We start from the raw sequence: 24,691 nt of genomic DNA on the forward strand, positions 1-24,691 counted from the left end.
AGGCATGTGGAGGCCAAGAAAATTTACTTGATAAATGAAAAAAAAAAAAAAAAACAAAACTATCTTGATGAATAGATGGGACCAAAGCTAGTTTATGGTGGGATTGAGGTTGGAATTTTAAAGAAAGGTATTTGGACCAGTAGAAGTAAAGAATCTATCACAATAGTCTGAAAGGATGGTAAACAAAGAAATGGTACAGTAATAGTTTAGTTCTGTAAGATTAAAAATTACTTTGAAGAAATGGAAAATAGAGCAGAGTTCTCAGAAAGTGATTCCACTGTTACTCGATTACAGTGATTTGTATATTGAAAAGTATAGATACATGATAACATTAAAATAGATTATATACAAAAGTGTTTTAGAAAGGTCACTTTCTGAAGTACATAACCAAGTTTCTATTGCTAATAGTTCTAATTATTTTTTTTTTCCATTTATGGTTTTCTTTCTCAAACTTTGAACTTTTTATTTTGTATTGGGGTATAGCTGATTATCAATGTTATGGTAGTTTCAGGTGAACAGCAAAGGGAGTCAGCCATAAAATGTATCCATTTTCTCCCAAACCCCTCTCCCAGTTCTAATTCTAACATAGTTCTAATAGTTCTAATATAGAGATCGTCTAACAGTGTTTGGCATTGTAACAACTACTCAATAAACATGGACTGAAGAAAAGACTTAGATCTTAATGCTCTGAATAATATAAGAAAATCCTTGGTTAAGTGTTTAATAATGAATTCCTAAAAACACATAGGTTGAGATTTTTACTTAATAGAATGTAAAATGTTTAATTGCTTAAGAAATAAACTACAGAAACATTTTATACTGAAACAAGTAATCAAATGTAATCACCATAAGACTTAAGGAATGACCAAAAAAGCCCTTAGGTAATATTAACATTCAAGCAGCCCTGTTACTATCAGGTTAATTATTCTGTTTACGTTATTATAAAGTAGTATTACATTTTACCAAAGTTAGGCAAAAAAAGAACTAGCTCCTAGGCAATATAAAGACATAAAATTTGTTGTGTAATTGCCTGTAAAGTAACATGTCCTTGAATCCTTGATTACAGGAAAGATTCTAACATGATAGAATGCTTCTACTACCAAATTCCTGCCAGCTTATTAATCGTATTCTGTGTGCATCTCTTGCAGATGTTTGCCATGTAGGCTGTTTTGTGCGGGCGTGTGTGCTGAGTCACTCAGTCCTGTCCTAGTCTTTGCAGCCGTATGGACTGTAGCCCATCAGGCTCCTCTGTCCATGAAATTCTCCAGGCAAGAAGACTGGAGTGGGAGTTTAGAAGTATCTTAATATATACGACAAAATTTACATTAATTTTAATTTGTATAGTTTCATTTTAAAATACCTGTTTTACAAAAAAAGAAAACCTTAGCCAATAGTTAACAGTAAGAAGATGATACTGGCCCACTCATTCAAGTGTGTATTTTCAAAGTGATTCTGAGAGGTAAGAATAAAGTTTGTAGTAATCCATCCACATTACTTTGCTCTAGACTAACATTTTTAGGATGACTGGTTATACTGTTAGGTGGTATCAGAACAGGGTTCTGAGATCATTTAGTCCTACATAAAAATGAGACTATAAGCTTGACCTAGATAAGACTGCCTTTCTAAATAATCTTGTCTTTATACAAGGCTTTTAGGCCAGACACATGCACAGCAGAATCAAAGTTTTACATAAATTATTTACTCGTCTACCATATTTCATATTTTAAATAGCTATATTTGGGGTATTTGCAAGTTTTCTAATGAAAATGTTCTTCATCATCTCTCTTCAAAACAGACTCCAAACCCATGCAGTTTTAATTTCAGAAGTTAAAATGTTCATTTTAAAATAGTATCATATATTCCTTAACTACTCTCAGATAAATCCTTCCTGACTTCCTATGTCTCTGCTATACATGCATCTAGGATTTTTCTCCCCAAAGCCCTTATTATACAAATTGTTCAAGTATACATGTAATGCTTGTTGGGTTTAACCATATAAGTCTAGCCTGTTAGATATCTGAAGTTAAAATTTAAAAAAAAAAAAAAGGAGGAAATAATTTTCCCCACTATGTTATCCTTTTTCTTTGCTATTTTTACAAACAGATCTGTCATTTATTTACTTTTATCAGCCTTGATTCAGTACCACCATATTGATTTTTTTTAATGCTATCTCATCAAGTACACTATTTAAAATGTAACCTATACTTACCTGGCAGGGGAGATACCATGATCACGAAGGTGGTTTTCCCAGGGCGAGGCTTATCCATTGCACTCCGGATGTGCTGACCCCTGCGATTTCCCCAAATGTGGGAAACTCGACTGCATAATTTGTGGTAGTGGGGGACTGCGTTCGCGCTTTCCCCTATTTATTTTAAATAAATAAATAAAATGTAACCTGAATTCACTTAGACTAGGCTTTCTCAAACTGTTTGTGTTCTTTGAGGAAGGGCGGAAAAGAGGGGAGGAAAGTCTATGATAATCAAAGTAACCTAAAAGGCTCCAAGAAATCATGCAGAAATGAATTGCTTTACCCCGTTTCCCAAACTTGGTATTTGAACACAGAACCCCTTTTAATATGTTTGAGAAATACAGAATTTGTCCTTATGCGTTTATTACAGATATGAAGCAAACCAAAGTGAGCCTATACTCAGTTGCAAACATAAAAACAATCATTCCTAAATAGGAATCACGCTTCCTCTAACTTAAAAGCAGATGAGGTATAAAGTGCCCCTAAGGATAGGTGAGAAGCTGTTTGTTATAGTGGACCTCAGCATTGGGTTTCCAGCTCACTGCATCAGAAGCTTATTTCTTTTGCTCCTGTGATGTCAGGAAATAAGTTTAAAATGCCCTGGTGTATCTGATATAATAACACCATACTGAAGTTTACCACAGGACACTATGGGTCAAATTCTGATGCACAAACTTTTGGGGAGGGAGGCAGTATAATGTTTGTTATAGGCAGTCTGTTTTTCCTTCAAAACCACCCATAAAAGGTAATTAATTATACTACTTCTAAGAACTTCAGAAACAACTAATAGGTTGGTAGTTTTAAAAGAAGTATTCTGGGTAACAGTAAATGGGATTCAACTGTAATAGTATAACAACAGAGTGATTTTTCTGAAGAATATCAAACCTCACAATAATTAAGTTATCAAACCCCATAATAATTAAGTCCCCAACTTAATTTTTCAACTTTATGATACTGAACAGAAACTGTTGAAGTTTGATCTTTTCTCAGGCTAGTGGCATACGCTAGGACACTCTTGATGCTGAGCAGTGGCACGGAGCCACAGCTGCCAGTCAGTCATGCAATCGCAAGTAAACAACTGCTACCCATACACTCGTCCTGTTCCCACACAACCATCCTGTTTTTGACTTTCAGTTCATTATTCAGTAAATTTTCAATCTGTAATGGGTTTATCAGGATATAATACATCCCTACCCCTGCAACACACACAACATACAGACACAAATACTGTAAATCCTTGTTGATCTCAAATGTATAAAATGGCTCCATAAACGTTGGGAAAAGCTGAAGAAATAACAAACAGCCTAGTCAAAGAAATACAAAATTGTATTAAGACCAAGAGGAACCATGGAAAAGCCTATGTTATTTAAATACCTTTTAACTGTCAAAATGAACAATGAAACCATAGCTTTAATAGATAACTAAAAATTTTAATTTCAATAATATAAAAAGCACATCCTAGATCACCTGAATAACTAGTTTGTAATTAAACACAATTATTTCAGTGCCTAGAGTTGCAGTGCGTTGCTTGGGCTGGCATCAAGAAGAAACTGACAACCTAAAACAATAGTAATTAAGTATTGTTCAAACCAGTCCATAAACATTCTCAGAGGTCCTTAGGTTCTCAGACTGGAGATACACTGCTCTCAACTTTTACAAGTACAGTTGACCCTTGAAGAACATGAGTGCAAACTGTGTGGGGTCACTGATACAGACTTTTTTCAGTAGTAAGTACTACAGGGGCTGGTGCACTAGGGAAAAGAAAATAGTACTACAATACTGTGTGATCCAGGGCTGGTCGAGTCCATGGATGAGGAACTGCAGATGCAGAGAATCCGCACGTAGGAACAGTGTATATGAGGGTCCACTGGAAGCTATTTTCAACTGCGAGGGAGGGCAAATGCTCCTAACCCTGTGTTCAAGGGTCAGCTGTATGCTTGTCTACAAATGAAACTCATAACCCTTTGAAAGGTTTAACTTCTATAACATATCTAACCTGAATTATTATCCCTTCCCCCCCAAAAAAGCTCAGGACCTCTTTATAAAAAAGTATCAAATTTATTTCAATATCTAGTTTCATTTTTAAATTAAAGCTATTGGACAATTTTTTGCAAATTAAAATTCATTATTAGAGGTGAGGAAAACATTAATAAACTATTACTGAAAACAAAATTATCAACCATGCATTTAAAAAAGCCATGTTAAAGAGTAAAAAGTTCCAATTATACTATTTAACTGAAGGAAATATCCTTTACCTCTTTATTTCTAATTATAACATTCTCATTTTGACACAATTTACACCTTTTTCACCCAATTAATACAATGCAAACAAAATTTTTCCAAATATTAAGAGGATATTGTTTACCATTTATGACATATAAGATAACTGTAACTCTTTAAAAGTTCCTTAAAAGAAAGTTGAAATTTTAATTTTCACTGTGAATCTGTCTGATCAAAAAGTAAAGGACATAACCACCACATGAATTAAAACAAAGAATGGAATAAAAAACAAAAGTGGTATCTATATAATCAGCAAATTATCTGATAAGACATGTTAACTACTTCACATTTCTACTTAGCATAAGTGAGAATAAACTGGTTCCAAGGTTTGGCATTTTTACTCTTAAGCTTTAAATCATAGTGTTACTCTACTCAAGTCATCTCTAAGAAAATGGCAGTGTTCATAAGTACAAAAATGATTATATCCAGTAGGTGGTATTCTACATAGTCAAGACAATTCTTTAAAAATTAGATTTTTTAAAATGCAGACTATCTGGTAATTACCAGTATCTCAAAAGCTAAAATAAGAAAAATACAGATAATAAAGAAGTACTCATTGAATAATATTATTTTGCTTTGAGGAAACCAGAAATGATTCTATTCCAAGAAATAAGTAATAATGATAAAGAGATGTAATTAATACACCATGTATCTTTTAAGCCAAACCACGCTTTTCTGCTCAGAACAACTCTTGATTTTTACATTCTTAATCTTTGTCCAGAACAGGACATTTTAAGCCATTTTTGAATAGAGTTCATAATCTAAAGCCACTTTTCTTCACAGGATGTTTTCATTTTAGTATTCACACATAAGCTGCAAAAAGGCAAATGAAAGTCAGTTATAAGAATCTGTAGCATAATAAATCCCAATTTACAGTAACTGTCAACAGAGTTCTATGCCGAAGCCGAAAAGTTGCTACAGTACAGGTGAGAACTGACATTCTTCCACAGACTCAGACTTCATTTAGTAATACTGTCATAAGATCCAAAAAGAAACCTTAATAGGTCCTTTCAAAGATGCATAATTTTCCGAACAATTTTCCTCTGGACGCACAGCCTGTTCATTCCTTCAATCCTTTTTTAGTCGTTTAGCTTTTGCAATATTTTCTTGACGTTTTTGTTTCTTCTTTTGCTCCTTTTCCCTGGCCTCAATCATCTTGGCCAATTTCCAAGACAGCACAGCACTTGCTAGAAACAATGGAGTCAGAGCCAAAATAACTGTTGTAAGGAAGCCATATGGGTCCTTTGCAGCCCATTCCACAACATACTCAGCCCAAGCCTTTAAATCAAACATCTTCGTGGAGGCCTTAGGAAAGGGGTGGGAAGGGGGGGGAAGACAAGAGAAAAGATTATGTGGTTAATCAAATTTTGAAAAGGTTACACCAAACAGTTAAATCAGAATTCTATTATCACTCAACAGTTTTTTTGTTTGGTTTTAAAAAGTGCTAATTAGTACTATTTTAATAAGGACTAATATTTCCAATAAGAAAAAATAATTCACTTAAGACAACAAGAAGAGTGAGACTTAAAAGATGTGAAGATACAGAGGAGAAAAAAAAAAAGTATGTGGAATCTGTTGTAAGGATTATGCATTCTCACATGCCTCCTACACTCAAGACAAACTTTAGCAGCAGAGTTTTATAAGAATCTTGAGTTTTATGTGCTTATTCCAGGGAACAGCTGAATCCCATATGTCATTTTCTCACACAGCCTTATTAAGTTCTAATTAACAAAAGTGGTGGTTCAGTCAGTAAAGAATCTGCCTGCAATGCAGGAGACATGGGTTTGATCCCTGGGTCAGGAAGATCCCCTGGAGAAGGAAATGGCAACCCACTCCAGTATTCATGCCTGGAGAATCCCGTGGACAGAGGAGCCTGGTGGGCTACAGTCCATGAGGTTGCAAAAGTGAAACACAATGACTAAACCTCCACAACAAAAGTACAATCATCAAATTTGGTGTCTCAAAGTCAAGAGTATGGGAAATGCCTGGAGAAAGGGACATAATGGATGGCTGTTTCTGAAATGAAACAAGAAGGTAAGGGAACCATGATATTATCCATTCATATGCAGAGAGAGAAAAGCAAAAGATGACATGCCAATTTTATGCCCTCCTTCAACTTTGAAGACATAATATAGTAAATGAGAACAAACTTAACAGATGAGAAAATTAACCGTTACAGGTCCCATGCCTGTTGTTCCACTGAGTTAGTAAAGAAGGGCCATCTTGCAAATCAGGATGTTGTGGATTTGAGTGATATTTTCTATTTTGCCCCCAGAGACTTTTCAACCTTTCATGTTTGTGTCAATCTCCATTCAAAGTGCAGAATTAGAATAGCTGGGATTTAAAAAGTCATGTACCTTATGCTTGAGTAGTGGTCTCTAATTTTGTCCTGGGATTATCAGCCAGTCACAATTTCAGATGACCTTTGGTTGGCTGTCTTCTTCTTTAACTTCACCAATACACTTCTGAGAGAAGGTTTAAATTCTATATACTGGTTGGGTTGAAAAGAATAGACAAAAGAAAAACCGTGAAGTCACAACCTTAAGGAATAAATCATAATACAATTTTAAATGTTAAAACTGTAAATTATATGCAACCTATAAATAACATGTAAAGTTGCCTGGCATATTAAATACATTCAGTATCTATTTCTTTATAATCTTAAGACATAATTACACAACTAAAATGCCCTGGAAAAAGCTCCTAATTACTGGGGATCAAATATTTCACTCAGTTACTTATTTCAACAATAAATTTAGAAAGCTCACTCACATAAAAAGCTAACTGATCTGCTGCAGCATATCCATTCCTAGTACTTTTTATATTTTTAGAGGGTTAGGTTTGTTTCATTTTGAGTCAGTAAGGGAGGGCCTTACTAATTTCAAAATCGAACACCGCTTTACTCTTTAAAAGGTTTTTTAGTCTCATTATATAATTTATGTCCTTTACAGAAAAATCAGAGATAAGCAAAACAAAATATGTCACCTACAATTCCATTACCTAAACAAAACTACCATGACTAGATTTAATTATACCCTATCACAATTCCTTCATATTTTTACCTGAAGACACAAAGTTCCTTTACCGTTAAAGTTCCTAGCCTTCCTCCACCCTCAATTCGTACGCCCCACCCACACAGTGAAGACTAGACTCTACAGATCCCCATCTGTTTTTTCAGCTTCTCCAGCCCAGTAATGAATTAACTAATCCAAGATTCAGAGACCTGCAAAAGAACTTTGCAATAAAGAGAAAGGGGGAAGTAAAGGACCTAGTTATGGCAGAGTTTTAGACATTAATACAGAAAAAGGAGTTACCATCCACACGATACACACCTCCCGTGCACCTCAATTTCGGACCCCAGGTGCAAGCGCCCTCCACACTTTAAGGAATAAATATTCTTCTTCCTTCCGGAAAGGATCCACCAGGCATGATCTTCGGATCAGACCCGCACGGCGCCTGAAGCTGAGGGCACTTCACAGCCACCCGCACTTTCCTTTCCTTGTGTCTTCCCCTCGCTCACCCTACCCGCTGGCCCGCCTCTGGGGCCACGCTTCCCCGACCCTCCGCCTCGGCGCGCGCGGGCCCGGCAGGGCTCGAACAGCCGGCGTCGTCCCCGCCACACCCTGGGCCGCCGGCGCCGTAGCCACCTCCGCTGAGCACCGGGGCAAAAGCGCGGCAGCGACCCCCAACCGCCTCCCCTTCACCTCGCCGGGGACGAAGGGTTCGGACCCCAACTCACGACTCACCTCCAGGCCGGAAGCAGGAAGGCGGAAGCCGCGACTCTCCCAACCCGCCCACAGGCCGGCCCTCGCCCGGATCCGGCCTGAGGAAGTCGCGGGGCCAGTTTCCGGCTGCGCCATTGCTGTGTGGGTCCCGGGAAAGCGGGGAGGGTGGGGCGGCGCCTGGGTTTCCGGGGACAGGCAGGTGAGGCCGCTTGAGGTGAGCGGCGGCGCCCGGCTGGTGTCTGGCCCGAAGCCCGAGTCCCGCGCCTCCTGCCTGAGGCGCGGGTGGGCTCCGGTCTCTGGGAGCCGGTCTGGAAGCGCTGAGGACCCCCTACTTTTGCCCCCGAGGTCATCAGGAGAACAGCCGCTCCCCTGCGGGAGCCTGGCCAAGGGTGGAGGGCCCTGGTGGGTGAGGTCCGTGACCCCCGGAAACTCCGACCAAGGAACGGCGGCCAAGAAAGGAGTTGGTCCCCACAAACCGCCCAGAGCCAAGGTGAAGGTCACACCCAGCGACTCCTGAAGGATTCTAGCGAGTTCCTCTGGTTCACGTCCACTCTTTGACCCTCTCCTCTTCTGGTTGGACAATAGTTAAAGCCTCACGTCGAGGAGACCAAGCGCAGCAGGACCGTGGTGGGTCCACTGAACGTTGTTTCTAAGGGAAAATGCAGCCATGCTGTGTGAAGAAGAGTTTTTGTTGTTTCAACTTAAGAACCTCTTTTCACAAAAGAATGATCGATATTTGCCCAAAGTCAACTTGATAAATAATTAAACTGTGTGGGCATAGAGTTCCCATAGAGGTACTTGTTCTTTCAGTGCACAAATAAAGAGATTCAAAAGTCAACAAGCAGAAAGAGTGAGTTCTCATTGTCTTCTAATCTACAGGAACTGAGAGATTAACTTGGGTTTGGTTGGTGATCAAGTTTTGTGATCTCTTGCACTGAACTGCTCTGTTTGACTACCTCTTCAAATGTTGCAAGACCTCTTCACTGGTGTGTGCCAAATAAAGCAGGTTTTTATTCTTGAAAGACTATAGAATGTTCTCTTTGAGGAGCAAGCTGTGACATGTATAACTAGTTTAGGGATAACAACAGTAACCATTATTTACCAGGGAACAGACTTTTGGCAAATAATCTAATGATCTAAAATACTGTTTGTTGGGCATATGTTAATGTTTGTATGTTGTATTAGTAGCAGTTGTTTTCTTACTCATTCTTGTTTGAAAACTTGGATGATGGTTTCAAAGCTTGTGCTGCTTGGACCTAGCCTGTACCTGGAGTAGCCAGAAAAAGCAGACTCAGTCATTGGATTGTGTGTACAGAAAACTTGACTTGCTGGCAGTAAGACTTTGTGGGGTTTTTTGGTTTGTTTTTTTTTTTTTAACTTGCCCAAATAGTAATTCCAGGAGAGGATCAGAATTTATTTTAACGTCCTTCACTCCAGAGACCAGTATGTGTATGTGTTATTTTAATCATGGTTAGACAGTTTTCCTGATGACTGCCTCCCCAGTAATTCGCTCTGCTGGGTCCCTTGTGAAATGCATGGGAGTGGATGGAAAGGCACATAAGAAGGAATCGTCTGTAGCTCTTTGGCGCTAGTGTAAATCAGGCTTTCACTGTCTAATATTACTGGTCTCCTTTCCAGTTCCAGGAATGGCTACAAGCCCAGGAATAGCGTAGAAGTTGCCACAGCTAAGCTCCCGACAGCTACCTGACTTGCCTTAATGAAAGGTGGTGTCGAGATTGGTTCAGACAGTGCAGGCTACTTTCTAGAGTCAGGAGTTTTAGCTTGTGAGTTGTGATTCACAGGCCTTGTCTCTGGTGATCTGATACTCTGAAAAAGTTTCCTCTTTTGTATTTGGAAAGCTGTTAGATTATCCCTGGGGTTCTTTCAGCTTGAAAATTCTATTGATTAAACTGGATTTGGCCATTTTTCTTATTTCAGCTTCATAAGCAGCAGCAGAATAAGGAATTTAATGGAAACATCATGGCCAATTTTCATAAGGGCTTGTTCTTTATTTGAAAGATTCTTAATTGAGTGTTCTCTCTCAGATGTCTTTCAGAATTTACTTAGAATAACATGGAAATAAGGTCTGCTTGTATTTTTATTTAAGAAATAAAATCTTAACCATTCATGTAGCTTTAACTGAAATAACTAAAGCTTACACTTTAATTAACGAGGGTTGTCTTTGAAGAAGAATAATTACTTTGTATCATATCACATCATATCCATACCAGTTACTCTGTTGCAATTATAGTTTGAAAATGGAGCCTTCCAAATTTTTAAGTTTTTTACTCTTAATAATTATTAAGTAAGAACTCATCTTTCATTAGTTCTGTTTAAAAGTCTTTCTCTCTTAGGTGGTACGTTTCACCCTGACTTATGTCAAAATTGTGAATGACAAACCTCCATAAGATTCTCTTATAATAATCTAGACTTAACTAAAGATTTTAAGAGTTTTCTTACCTGCTTAACAATTTGTGTTTTGTTTTTGGTAGAATTGGTTTCTTCCCTAAGTTTTATTTTATGAATTTTTTCCTACCATTAAAACACAATGCAGATAGATTTCTTATTAGGCACATTTATGTAAAAATAATAGGTACATGTAACTAGGAAGGTCATAGGTTTTAGTGATATTTGGAAGATTATACTGCAGAATTGTAATGTTTAAAGGCTATTTATTGACTGCTGTGTTCCAGCTACTAGGCTAGATGCTTTGCATCTCTTATCACTATTGCTGAGACTAAACTCTGCAGGATGGTATTATACCTGTTTTACAGATACGGGACCAGAGACTTAAAAAGTAGAGCAGAGTTCTAAACAGATCTGGCCCAAAAAAGCACTGCTCTTGTTTAATTCCAGAGATTAGACAAAATGCTGATCTCATAAAATGAAAGTAAATTTTTTATTCTATAATTGTTGATTTAACTAATAATCACAAGAAAATCTTGCCATACTTCAAATTGCCCATTGCCCAGGTGGTGGCAGCATGTCTCAAAGAGCTAGTGTGGTGTAGGTTTTCTCCAACCTTGCCAGTTGATTTGCTTCTTCATCCCACATACATCTGTGACCTGTCTGTTAAGCTCTACTTCTCTCTTGGGCACTTTCACTGCTATTAGACCAACCCATCAGTGATTCACTCCATCTTCCATCCTCCCTTCTGCCTCATCTTCTGAATGGGTCATACTCTGCCAATATGCTTTCAGCCTATCCCAAGGACAGAGGAGCCTGGCCAGCTGCAGTCCATGGGGTCGCAAAGACACAACTGAGTGACTAACACTTACTTGCTTATTTTCCCTACAAAGAAAGCATCACCCAAGTATTATTTTTTGGAAATTTCAGTAACACAAAGGCTTTTTTTTCCTTCAAATATTGTTAGTTTTCACCCTTTTTTGTTAAATGTAATTTGGCAAAAGCACATCATAAACTAAATAAATGGCTGATATTATTATGAAATACTTGTTTAAATTAGAAGACATGTGTCTTAAATGTAATGGGATATACCAGTTAAGAAGGTAATAAAAAGCTTTTAAAAGATAGAATTTGTCTTCAAAATAAGAACAAGAAGATTCAGTAGGGAACAGTGAAAGGTCATATAATTTAGAAGGATGTGCATGCGCACGCGCGCGCGTGTGTGTGTGTGTGTGTGTGTGTGTGTGTGTGTGTGTGTGTGTAAGAATAACTAGCTAAACTTACCTTAGCCAAAAATTTCTTGGAACATTGTTCTTGCAGGGCTACTTCCTAGAGATTTCAAATCAGATGGTACCTCACAGAAGCCTTCTCTACCCCTATTTTATTTTTCTCACAACACTTCAGTCTGACATCTTGTTTACTGGTTTATTGTTTATCTTTTCCCTGCTATCATATAAGCTAGATGAGATCAGTTACCACAGTACCTAAAATATTGTTTTGAATAATTGATTCCAAGATACAACATTACCACTTACAAATAAAGTTAGTGTTTGAATGAATCATGAAACAATCTAAATCCTGGGAATCTGAAGCTGATGTTAAAGTATCAAACTGTTATTGTATATTTTGAAAGAAATAAGGGATGCCCCAGTTAGAATAGGCCCCAGAAAAGATTAGTAAATAAGGTATTTCAGAAAGATAAAAATAATTATGTTTATCTTGTTAATGAAAGAAGACTAGTTGCTTAAGGATTTCCAAGTATGTAAAAAGTATGTTGAAGGAACCTAGTGATTTATCATCTTCATTGATAAGATAAAAGGAATTAGTCCTAGACTGTAGGTGCTAAGATTTAAGATAACAACAAGCTAGACTAGAGATCTAAATAGAGATCTTTGAAAATGAGGTAAGAGTATATATTATGCAGGCTAGATGCCCTCTCTAGATATTTCCCAGCTTTATGATTCCCAATGCAGATTGCAAGAGAAAGATAGCAGATGCTTATCTCATTGATTATTCCTTGCTGTCTATGGCCTTATCTGCACATTTAAAAAACTTTTCAGAGTGTTTGAGTGATATGTATTGATACTTTGGGTAGTTTATAGAAGTTTTTTCACATGATTGAACATTGGGTGTTCTACCTTTTTAACCCTGCAACTGTTTACAATTCTATATCTCCAGAATGTATTCTACATGCACATGCAGCAAACTAATTTCCCTTTTGGAAAGGTGAAATTTTCATTAAATTCTTCTGAAGCCTTGAGTTGCAGTCCTATTAAAGTTGTGGGAGACACTAAGCTTTCCTGCTGAAACTAGAAGTTCAGATATTCGGCTTATCCCTAAATGATGTAATAATATTAGCCATATCAGGTCACCTTTAGTTTCTGTGCTAGGGTCTCCTAGCCATTAAATAGAAGTTGTTGTCCAGTTGAGAAAACTAACCCATGTATAAGAGTCCTTCAGTGTAAAGACAATGTGTATTGCAAAAGCAGCCCCTAGCAGCATCACCTTCACTGAGTAGCAACTTAATTTTATACATTCTACCTTCACTTAAGCAAACTACTCGAAGTAACCATATCAAATATAACCATATTTGCTGTATGATATTGTCAGGTATGTCGGCCTCTGTGTCATACAGGGCCCTTTGTGTATAAAGTCCCATTTAAGATATTTTAGAATGTGATTCTTAAAAAAAGTTTTGGAAGCCACTTTTTCATTGGAAGAGTATTTCCTCTCTCCAATTTGACAGGAAGCTCAGGAGCCAAATTTGATACTCAGGCTTAATATCCATCCTGACTTGCATGCTTGCATTTCTTTTTGAATGTATTTTTCTTAGAACAGATATTCTGTACCTGTCATTATTGTATATGTTCATGGAGTAAGATACCTGGTGAAATAAGGCACAAGTATAATATGCCTCTAGATCAAGTGTTTGAACCTAGAACATAGCATAGATGTTTGATATGTAACAGTAGTTATTTGGTAGTAAAACTCTTCCACCGCTTCCAATTTTTATGTTTATTTTAAAATCTTGTGCTATAATATATCATTCAGAACTAGGGGACATAGGAGATCATTGTTTAGAATTGCATCCCAAAGTCTAGTTCTAAAAGCTAGCTTGTGCCTTTAATAGCCCTCAGAGTATAACGTGTATATTTGGAATCTAGTTTTAAAAGTGAACAAAAATTTACTGGTGCCAGGCTATAAATATAGTTCCCTAAACCATCACTTAGAGACATATCCTAGTCCCAAATTCATAAATTGCTTTTGCTGAGTTCACGGCTTACGTTTTTAAGCTTTAAGTCAGGAAGTGAAACAGTCTGAAATCCAAAAACTCCTTTGTGATTCATATATGTCCTCTTGAAGTGTAATAAATAATTGAGGTGCATATGATGAGTTTCTGGAGGCTTTGAATTTAGAGTTCTTAATTTTTAGAATTGACCTTGATCAGCTGATTTTCTGTCCTCTGTAGTAAGGAAGTTGGACCAATGTCCTCTTGAGAGTCTTTTCATCTCTAGGTTTCAATATTCTATTGTAGGCTTTGCTGCAATTGTAGACTATATTATTAATGAATATAGATGTAGTCCCCACCAGGGACTTCCCTGGTGGCTCAGAGGGTAAAAGCATCTGCCTACAATGCGGGAGACCTGGGTTCAATCCCTGGGTTGGGAAGATCTCCCGGAGAAGGAAATGGCAACCCATTCCAGTATTCTTGCCTGGAAAATTCCATGGACGGAGGAGCCTGGCAGGCTACAGACCATGGGGTCGCAAAGAGTCAGATACGACTGAGCCACTTCATAGGTGTAGACAAATCTGATTTAATCTCCTTCTAGGTACATAATTGATCATGTTGTGTGGACCAAAGAGATCATTTAATATTTCTGTGCCTAGTTTCCATGTCCATAATGTGGAAGTAATAATACCTGTTTTTTTTGCAATACTAACTAGTTAAGAAACATGTAACCTTTTTATACAAGGTTGAATTCTATAGAACTCATTTGTAAGTTGATTCTTGAGAGCTTACACAGATTCCCAGGGAATAGTGGTTTAGTTCTTCATGTAGCCTCTATATAGCTATTTGACACACAGCATAGGTTGAAAAAAGTACCTCTGCATAAAATAGTAGAAGGTAATTCTCAATACTAGTAACAAAATAATAAAAATTAAATCTTTGTTTCCTTGTACCACAGAAAGATTTTATAAAGAGTGATAATGATTGTAAATAGTGGAAATGAATTTGTCTGAGTCCATTTTTTCCCCCAAGTTTTTGGATCCTACAAGGTATGAGTGCTTTGTCAGCACTTTCCAATCATCTTACCATATATGCAGTCTAGAAATCACTGTTTGTTGCAGTTGTTTTCAAGTCTGTGAAACCCTTTTATACTACAAGAAGCTACAGCTACATATGGGTCTGTAAATTATTCATGTGTGTATGCAATGCATATGGAGTATATTCATGCACACTAATCTGTGATGTGCCCCTCTCCCCGCTTTACTATCTGTGAAATGAAGTACAGTCTCCTTAGAGGAGGAAAATGATTTTTCCAGTCTGATCCAACCTGCTGTGTAAATTTTCAACATGATAGAGGAGCATTTATTTCAGACCTCTGCAGCTCCAAAAAACTCCTTCTTACTGCAGTGGTAGACAATATAGACTGGAACCAAACTACCTGGTTTGGATTCCAGCTCTGCCTCTTGCTGGGTTGCAGAGACAGCTGTGAGAATGCACACCACAGACGCCCACTACAAGGAGCTTAGTTGTCCAAAGGCCCCAGCTGCTGTGCTGAGAAATCCATCACTACTTTTGTGCTCAGAAATGGCTTCTTTCATAGCTCAGTGACTGAATGAGATACTGAGGCCTGTTTCTGGGAGACAGAAGACTCCTCTGATGGCCAGTGAGGGGTCAAGGACTCCTCCATTGCCTTGCCAAGCCTTCCTTAAGCTACACTGCAGTCTAGGACACTTCCTCCCCTCTCTTTCACTTGCATCATGGCGTGACCGTTTACCCAGTCTTGCCCAGCTCCTTCCCCATTTTCTCTCACAGATATTTCCTGTAATAGACATCTTACACATTTAATCCCATCTTGGCTTCTGGGATGGATAAAATTGGGATTCAGAGCAGGCTCATTCAATACCTGGCCAGAAGTTGTCACCCTGGTGGGCAGGTGGGGCACTCATCACACCTGGCATAAAGTTGCAGATTAACTGTTAAGGTTTCACTGGTAGAGACTTGAGAAAACTATGGTAGGTGTGATTATGCAGGTATTTGGAAAATAGGGGAGGAATGATACCTACAAAGACAACAGAGTTGGCTGATTACTGCTAAATTGTATTGGAGCACTGCTGAAGGAAAATGAGACACAGAGCTGTTAACAAGCAGTTAACAGCTAAGTATGAGAGCTGTAGAGCCTCTGTGATAAGCTTACAGAGAGGCCTTTAACACCTGGAGTTGAAAGACAAGAGAAGGTTGAACTGCAAGCTGAAGAGCCTACTAATTCTTAGTGTCACAAGGCTCCAGAGACGTTTGAGCATTGAAAGTTTCGCCAAGGCAGTTCTGTTAATATGAAGGTGGGGAAACCTAGGATCCTAAACACAGATGGGGTCATCGGGATGGATGTCCCTGTGACTCCTATTCCTTCTGGACCATCAGGGCTTGCAGAGGTAGCAGCCTTTCTCTAGCAAACTCACATGTTTGCTGTGCTGGAAGATGCTGCAGAAGCCTCCTATCCACAGGCAGTAGCCCTCTTCCCTGACCCTGCCCTCCTCCTCCTCCTTTCCCCAGTGTCAAGCCAATAATTAACCAATAACAAATCCAGTCACTGGTAAATCCCAGCATAACCCAGCTGGGATGTGCTGGGCCTGATAAGGGAAGATAGAGACTATTTTCCTAAAAATTTGCATGGTTTAACTGGCATTACTGGCAGGAACCAGGACAGGACTCCTGGGATTGGATTTTAAAGGTTTTTTGTTTTTTTTTTAAAGGGGTGAGAATGTGAGATTAGATATATACAAATTAATTGACTGAGGGGCACTTTCTGGGGTATAGAGGATTTAACACCCCAAGAAGAACTCTGTTATAGACTGAATGCGTCGCCCCAAAATTCATCTCTTTAAACCTAATCCCCCGTGTGACTTGGAGGTAAGAGGCCCCAGACAGCTCGCCTGTCCTTTCCACCACGTGAAGACACAGCAAAGAGACAGCTGTTTGTGAACCAGGAAGTGGGCTCTCCCCAGACACCAAATCGGCAAGCACCTCAGTCTTGGACTTCCCAGCCTTCAGAACCGTGAGAAATAAAAGTTTGTTGTTTAAATCACTCAGACTGTGGTCTTCTGTTATAGCAGCACGAACTCAGATACTGATGTTCAGGGAAAACTTGCTAAGGGGATGGATTTTTAGAAACCGAGGGGAAAAGCCCATTCTTAGCGAAGTGAGAAATGTCTGAATGGTACTGGCAGACTGTAGAGGAAGGAATAAAGAGGCTGAGCAAAGTGAGCATACCGGACCAGAAGATCCATCAGAGGACTGTGCTCTGCAAATGTCCCCAGAGGAGATGGCATTCACCCACAGCCATCAGGAAAACAGTGCTGAGAGAAAGACCAACATCACCAAGTCTGCAGGCCAGAGATGAAGGTAAGAGAAGCAGCCACAGAACTGGCTCGTTAACACCCATGGGAGTGACAGAGCCCTGTAGAAATAGAGGCCAGGTGGTGTTGCTTAACTGCCAGAAGCTAGAAGGCCACAATTACCATAATGACTGGCAAGGTCATTGCAGCCAAAGGAGCTTGACTCCAGAGGAGTTGTGGAGACAGCTAATAGAGAATAGCCTCCCTAGGGGGAAAATAGATGGGCTGTCCACAATGGTGCTTATTAACATCCATTACCATTTTTAAAAAAAGAGCTGGAGGCTGAGGGTAGTCACTGTTATAAAAAAGTCATGATCCCTTGACTAGTTGCCAGGCCTAAAACAATTTTCAGACCCAGAACTGAACATATGGAGGGGTTCCTAGGAGGAAGAATCCTACCAAACCCATGGCAAGTACATAAATACAAGACAGTTTCCCTCAGAGGACTCTGTGGCTATCTATCTGAGTGACTGTACCTTAGGGAAAGAATAGTCAGGTATTTTGAAGAATGTTGATCACAGGATCAGCACTGATGTTTGTATTCAGAGATCTAAAGCAGCATCACAGCCTTCCTGTTAGAATGGGGGTCTACCAGACCAGGTTTCCAGCTCGAGTAGTTTCCCGGTGGGCCCACTGGATCCGTGGACCCACCGAAGAGTCACTTCCTAGTCCCCAGTGCATAATTGAAATTGCTATTTGTGGCAGTTGGATAACCGCTGCACTGGGTTCCTGGTCTGTGGAGGTGGGAGTTACCGTAGCATGGCTTGCCAAGGGGAACCCTCCGAAACCTTCCGTCACTCCTGCCAAGACGGTAAATCAGGCACTGTGTTGTATCTAGGGGAATGAAGATTAGTGTCACCACTAATCTCTTAAAACCTAATGGATACACGGGTGCTAATTCCAATCCTATGTCTTTGATTTGCCAGTCTGGTCCCTAAATAAACTGGATGGATCCTGAAGAATTACTATAGACTACTGCAGACTTAACCAAGTAATGGCCTTCATCACAGGCGTTCTATGGTGGAACTCACTGTTAGAACAGATTTAATAAGGGCTCAGATACATGGTACATCACTGATTTGGCAATACCTTTTTTTTTTTTTTTTGGCATTCTAATTGGAATAGAGGATCAGAAACAATTCACTTTCACTAAGAACAGTGACTTGAGTTTTGCCTTGGGGCTATATTAACTCTCCCATTCTCAGTCATAATATGAACCACTTAAATATCCCTCAGAACACTACATAGGTCCATTTTTATTGACAACATCATGCTGATTGGACAGATAAGCAAAAGGTGGCTGGCATGCCAAAGACCATGGTAAGATAGAGGCACTCCAGAGCATGGGAGATAAACACAAAGCTCCAGGAACCAGATACTTCAGTAAAGTGTTTAGAGGTCCAGTGGTCAGAGGAGTGCCAGGACATCCCCTCCAAAATGAAAGCCAAATTGCTGCGTCTTGCAGCCTTAACCACAAAGAAGGAAGTAGGAACTTTCTAGGCCTCTTTTGCTTCTGGGATCAACACATTCTACAACTGGGAATAATGCTCTGGCTCATGTGCCAGGTGACAAGGAAGGGGGCCAGCTTTGAATAGGGCTGAAAACAGAAAAGGGCTCTGTGACAGTTCCTGGCTTCACTGTAAGCAGCCCTGACTAACATTTGGACCATACGATCCAGCAGATCCTGGTGGAATCCGTGATGGGAAAAGATGCAGTGCGGAATTTATGCAAGTCTACTGGAAGAATCATGACACAGACCCTTGGGATTCTGAAGCACAGTCATGCCATCTGCAGCAGATAATTGCATGCCCATTGAGAAACAGCTCTTGGCCTATCACTGTGCCCTGTAGAGACTGATCATTTGACCACTGGACAGTAAACCTATCCATTCCCTCAGACCCTTTTCAGCTGAGTGACCGGATTTGCTAACTCCCACCATTCCGGCTGTATTTGTTGACATTCTAATAAACAGTGCTTCCCTTCTCCGTCACTCATTTATTTATAACAGATGGATTCATGAATTCTTAGTTAACAGATTAAAATCCATTGCCATCATTATTTATTTTGATGTTCTCATTGTCCTAGATTTGATCAATGGGAGTGCCAGTCCTTTGTGAGTCAGGAGCCCCAGATGTGTCGTGTCTTCCTCATTCTTTGAGCCCTTTCTTACTTTTTGGTGTAACCAGATGCTCCCAACTCAACTTGTACTTTCCCTGCTGCAGCTCTTGAGTCAACCATTTCTTCAAGGATCTCTGCTTTCTTTTCATGGAGAATGGTATCCAAGGACCATGATCTGAGTTGTGGGTTTGCTCATTTCTCCTGTTGTGTCATTGCTTATAGTTCCTCTCAGCACAGATATATATACAAATGTCTGTATTTATCGCTATACCAGTTTATACAGATACCTTCAATTGCAGTCTATCACTACTTTTTAGTTTTTCCCTTTTTCATATTTGTAACTCCTTCAGAAGGAAGCCTGGCTTCTGTTCTCAGTGTATCCTGTAGCTCAAGGCTAGAATACATGAAAGGTAGTTTTGAAATTGCTAACTCATACTACTGTGAAAAGAAAAAAAAAACTTAGCAGATTTTTAGATAACCTGTCTGTTTTCAACCAGCCTTTCAGCTTGGCAACTGGAAAAACCGTCTTTTAAGTAAGGTTAATAAATTCAAACTTAAGCCCCAAATAAGCATGTCTAGGCCACAAATACTGAATGGCTCAGGGCATGAGTGGTTAAAGGGCTTCAACAGTCCAGGTCACTAGCTTTAATCCTTATGTCTGCTATAATTCACAGTGGTTGAAACAGAACTGTTTATGTTGGGTAATAGTAGCTGATCATGGCTTTATCATCCATGTCTTAGTATAATCATATGAAGAATTGCCACCTCAGCTAAAGCGAAGAGTGGATTTCCCCTCAATGGTGCTGTTTTATTTTTCTGAAAGCAAACTACATAGATCGTTCATAAGTTGTTTCTGCCCATGTGTAAAGTACCTAAAGCACAATTTCTCAGTTACGTCTTTTATAACCTTGCATTATGATCATATTCTTTTAAAAATTACATCAAGTTTATGAGCTACTAGTATTTTTGAACAAATATTTAGGAAATAATTCAAGGAAAAGGTGCTGTCAAGGGCAGTACTCAATCTGGAAGGCCAGCACTTTCTCTCTGCACCAAAAACCCATTGATTTTTGGGAGGTGGCATTTTGAAGTTAGAATATAAATTAAGAGTTTAGGATTTCCTGCAAGCATGCTGTCAACATCAGGTTCAAGAATGCTAAGTCATCTGTGCCTTAACACAGATTTCTTTTTGCTTTATTTGTATAGTTTTGCTAAATATTGTTAATCAATTTCAGCTTGCCATCTTAGCATTAATGGTGAGTAGTCCCAACAGAAATAGAAGCTAAATCTTTAGTACTGATAAGATCTATGAGGAAGGCTTAAATTTTGGTTATTAACATCAGTATTCAATATTGCCCGATACATTGGCTTTTCCTTCCAAAGTGTGAAGTAAAATTAAAATTTAGTATTCTGATCAGGGTAAAATCTGTACATTAACTTGCCAATTTTGCTCAGTATTTTATCTTTAAATTTACTGTTGCCTGCCCTTCACTACGAGAAGGCAATGGCACCCCATTCCAGTACTCTTACCTGGCAAATCCCATGGACGGAGGAGCCTAGTAGGCTGCGGTCCATGGGATCGCTAAGGGTTGCAAAGAGTCGGACGTGACTGAGTGACTTCACTTTCACTTTTCACTTTCATGCATTGGAGAAGGAAATGGCAACCCACTCCAGTGTTCTTGCCTGGTGAATCCCAGGGATGGGGGAGCCTGGTGGGCTGCTGTCTATGGGGTCACACAGAGTCAGACACGACTGAAGCAACTTAGCAGCAGCAGCAGCCCTTCACTAAAATCAAAATTTATGTTAAATCCTTAAAGTGGCCTATCTTCAGTGAACTTGTATGACTGGGAAGATGTTCGGGATAAGAAAGAGGAGCACTGTCTTTGAAAAGCACATTGCTGTATTTCATAAAGCCATATGAAGTCTGGAGTCACACAAACTGACCTGCCTTGATACTGCTCTGTGTGTGTGTGTGTGTGTGTGTGTGTGTGTGTGTACGGGCGTAGTCATGTCTGACTCTTTACAATCCCATGGACTGTAGCCCGCCAGGCTCCTCTATCCATGGAAATTTCCCAGGCAACAATACTGGAGCTGGTTGCCATTTCTTACTGCAGGGGATCTTCCAGACCTAGGTATTGAACCTGCGTCTCCTGCAGCTCCTGCTTTGGCAGGTGGATTATTTACTATTGTATCACCTGGGAAGCCCCGTTGTCTTGTATAAATGGCCTTAAATTAATGCATCTATAGTTAGATAATAAAAACAAAAAAATATAAATTTATTGTTAGAAAGTACACAGGTCAGTTTACTTTTAGTTCGTTTCTGTCAAAGCAGGTTGGATCAGTTTTACGAGAAAACCAACAGTGCGCATACTCCTACTGTTAAGACCATCAGGCTGGGATTCCTTTAAGGTAGGTTAATTTTTAAGCCAGGTATCATTAAATGTCTGTGGTAGGCAGCTTCTGAGATGGCTCCCAATGATACCCACTTCCTGACATCCATAGCCTTATTATTCTCTCCTGTTGAGTTCGGGGTAGACCTAACACATGCTTCTGATTAATAGAGTATAGCAACAGTATGGGATGTCAATTCCAGCAGGATTAGTGTACAGGAAGATTCTGGCTTCTATCTAGCTGGCCCTCTCCTGGCTCTCCTGCTCGCACTCTTTAAAGGAAACCAATTCCCAAGCTCTGAGTTGCCCTCTGAAGAGGCAGGAGAACTGAGGAACGCTTCTGGCCACCAGACAATGAGGGCCCGAACCCCAACAAAAGCACACTCGTGGATGTGGATGGAAGCCCTCTTTCACCGTTTAGGCTTGAGATGGCAGCAGCCTCAGCTGACACCAGGAACGCAATCTCTTGACTGAGAAACCCTGAGCGCTGCTGTTTCTGACCAAAAGAAGCTGTGAGGTACGAAGTTTTGGTCATTGAAAGCTACTGAATATTGGAGTAACTTGTTACTCAACCCTAGATAATCAATACAGTGTCCTCTTTAAAAATAAAAACTCACAAAAGACCACAAGACTCACGTGCTCAGGATACAGTTTTAACTAGCATTTCCTGAAAAATAATTTAACACAGGGGTTTTCAACAACTAACAATGTCAGAAACAATAGGGAAGTTTTTAAAAAAATACAGGTGCCTGGGTTTGCCCTCAAAAAATTCAGTTTGAAATGGTTTGGGGGCGGGGTCCAAGCCTGTCTTTTAAAAAACTTCCCCAGGCAATTCCAGTGAGTAAATGAAGAAAGTGTGACTTACCTGAAACAACGTATTAAGCCCTTCTGAGTGACAGATATAGGCGACATAACTCTGAACAGGATGAGGAGCTCGCCCCTGCATTCACAGGTTGGAAGAGAAGACCAACGTGTCAACAGCACCGTGGCGAACGCCCCAGTAGAGTTATGCACAAAGTGATACAAGAAGCCCCGAGAAGGAAACACACCCAACTCACCTGATAAAGTCAACAAAAGGCCTGACAGAGAAAAAGCTAGTTAGCAAGAACTTGGGGTGGAGGGGGCATTACAGGCAAAAGACCAACAAGTAAAGATACCAAGTCGTTAAAGAACAAGCAGGGAGATGGTGTGTTCGTATTTGAATAATAGGAACTGCAGAAACAATTTCAGAGGGGTGGTGGGGGAGAGTTGACAGAACACAAAACTAGGGTATAGAAACCAGTGAGGCTGAGGACATGACCCCTGGGGGTGGCGTAGGGAGAGGAGGATTACTTTGCTATTCAGGATACATAATGAATGGGACTTGGAAATAGGCACTGAAACGCAGAGGGAGGAGCCGGTGATGACTCCCAGGTCCTGGCTTGGCTGTTGTGTGGGTGGTAGACGTAACTTTGGCAGCAAATATGGGGGAAGGAAAAGCAGAAGGCAGGGAAATGAAGAGCTCAGTTTCAAAACCAAGTTTAAAGACTCTGAAGAAACAACTGGTTGCCATTTGGCACTAGAAATGAACACCAAATTGCCGCGTTACTTGCCGGAAGAGCACATCTTTGTGGATGTTTTTAGTGTCTTTGGAAATAATCAAGAACACAGCTCCTGTTTTGTCCCTGCATGTTTTGATGATTTGCAGTCAGTTTTCAATAAGATCAGGAAGGTCTTGAGAATTAGCTATATTGGCTTTTAGAAAGGATTCTATTTCACCAAATTAAACAAACCTTTAAAATCGACTGTATAGACTTCTTTTTACCATGTGTTTTTGTCCATTGGCTACATTTCACTCATACCACACGCTTCTTGTGAGCCTTGAGCCCACTTCCCTCTTACGTGAGTAATGCCCAACTATTAGTAGAATTTTGAATTGACATCAGATTGCACTGTGTCATGAGGTGGGAAGATTCTGATGTTGACATCCACATATCCTCATTATGATCTGGTCATTGTTTTCATTTCAAAGGAGCAGTACCTTCAGCTCACTACCTCAGTCTGTTTAAAGCACGTTAAGCTTGTGTATCAGAGTGAAGTTACATGTTCTTGCTAAGAATGTGCTCTCCAGTGTCAATCTACTCCCCTGTTGTGGGTTCTTCTTTTTAAGGAGCATAGATACCCAGTATCCTCATTATTCACTATTGATCAACTGACATTTTAAACTTATAGAACTCCTCTTTCCTCTCTGGTCTGAACATATGCCCCCACTGGAGGCAGAGAAGCCACAGGGAAATACAACTGACTTGACTCTAACTGTGAAAGCAAGGATTGCACATTGCTTGTCAAGCCTGCCTTGAGGCTGGTGTAAAAAAAAAAATGCTGATGTCCGCATAGCATGTATCTCTAAGTAAATCAAACCTGTAATTCAACTTGGCTGCCTCTAAGTCATTTTGATTCCTGCCAACAAGAACATTAATGAACTTAGTATCTCTACAGGTTTATTCATGTGTAAGACCCAATTCCTTATTCCTCATTCCAGCAGCTGCCTCTGCTCCATCTGATAAAGTGGAAAGTTGGAATAGGTCACACAAATCCAGCTCATTTCTTAAGCCCAGATTATTGTAGGCAGTGTTCTATAAGTCGTCTGTCTGGTTTTAGGATAGAAAACAAAGTTTCTAGGACTTGAATCTGAATTCATGCTTCTTTTCTTCCTACTTTTATTCTCCTTTTGACAATGATACATAATTCAGTTATATTATACAGTACTTTTGCTTTTCAACCTTGGTTTACCTCTATGGATTTACAGGTGTGAGTGTATTCCAGAACATGTAGTACTTCATGGATTTCCCAAAACGTTGTGAGACTGATATACAAAGTATAAGAAAATGGTCATGAATCTAATTTGTCAAAAAATTTTAACT

General features: G+C 39.6%; 1 protein-coding gene and 1 non-coding gene across 2 annotated transcripts; one reads left to right on the forward strand and one right to left on the reverse strand.

Moving 5' to 3' along the window:
* The first annotated feature begins 2,201 nt into the window (after positions 1 to 2,201).
* Positions 2,202 to 2,365, forward strand: LOC147350421 (U1 spliceosomal RNA). The gene has a single exon (XR_015149320.1). It is a non-coding gene; the product is annotated as a U1 spliceosomal RNA (small nuclear RNA).
* A 1,921-nt stretch (positions 2,366 to 4,286) lies between these two features.
* Positions 4,287 to 8,304, reverse strand: SMIM15 (small integral membrane protein 15). Its single transcript, XM_086362610.1, has 3 exons — positions 7,861 to 8,304; positions 6,886 to 7,019; positions 4,287 to 5,833 (listed from the first exon to the last, which is right to left on the reverse strand). The coding sequence occupies exon 3, from the start codon at positions 5,819 to 5,821 to the stop codon at positions 5,597 to 5,599; it is 225 nt and encodes a 74-aa protein (XP_086218736.1). The 5' UTR covers positions 5,822 to 5,833; positions 6,886 to 7,019; positions 7,861 to 8,304; the 3' UTR covers positions 4,287 to 5,596.
* Between the last annotated feature and the right edge of the window lie 16,387 nt (positions 8,305 to 24,691).

This window comes from Bos grunniens, chromosome 20 (genome assembly GCF_055505025.1).
Source record: "Bos grunniens cultivar Pamir isolate PY7600 chromosome 20, Bosgru_T2T1.0, whole genome shotgun sequence".
In the NCBI taxonomy this organism is placed as follows: domain Eukaryota; kingdom Metazoa; phylum Chordata; class Mammalia; order Artiodactyla; family Bovidae; genus Bos; species Bos grunniens.

Excerpts from the sequence above, each read along its gene's own strand:
- SMIM15 (XM_086362610.1), bottom strand. The coding sequence starts at position 5,821 with ATGTTTGATTTAAAGGCTTGGGCTGAGTATGTTGTGGAATGGGCTGCA.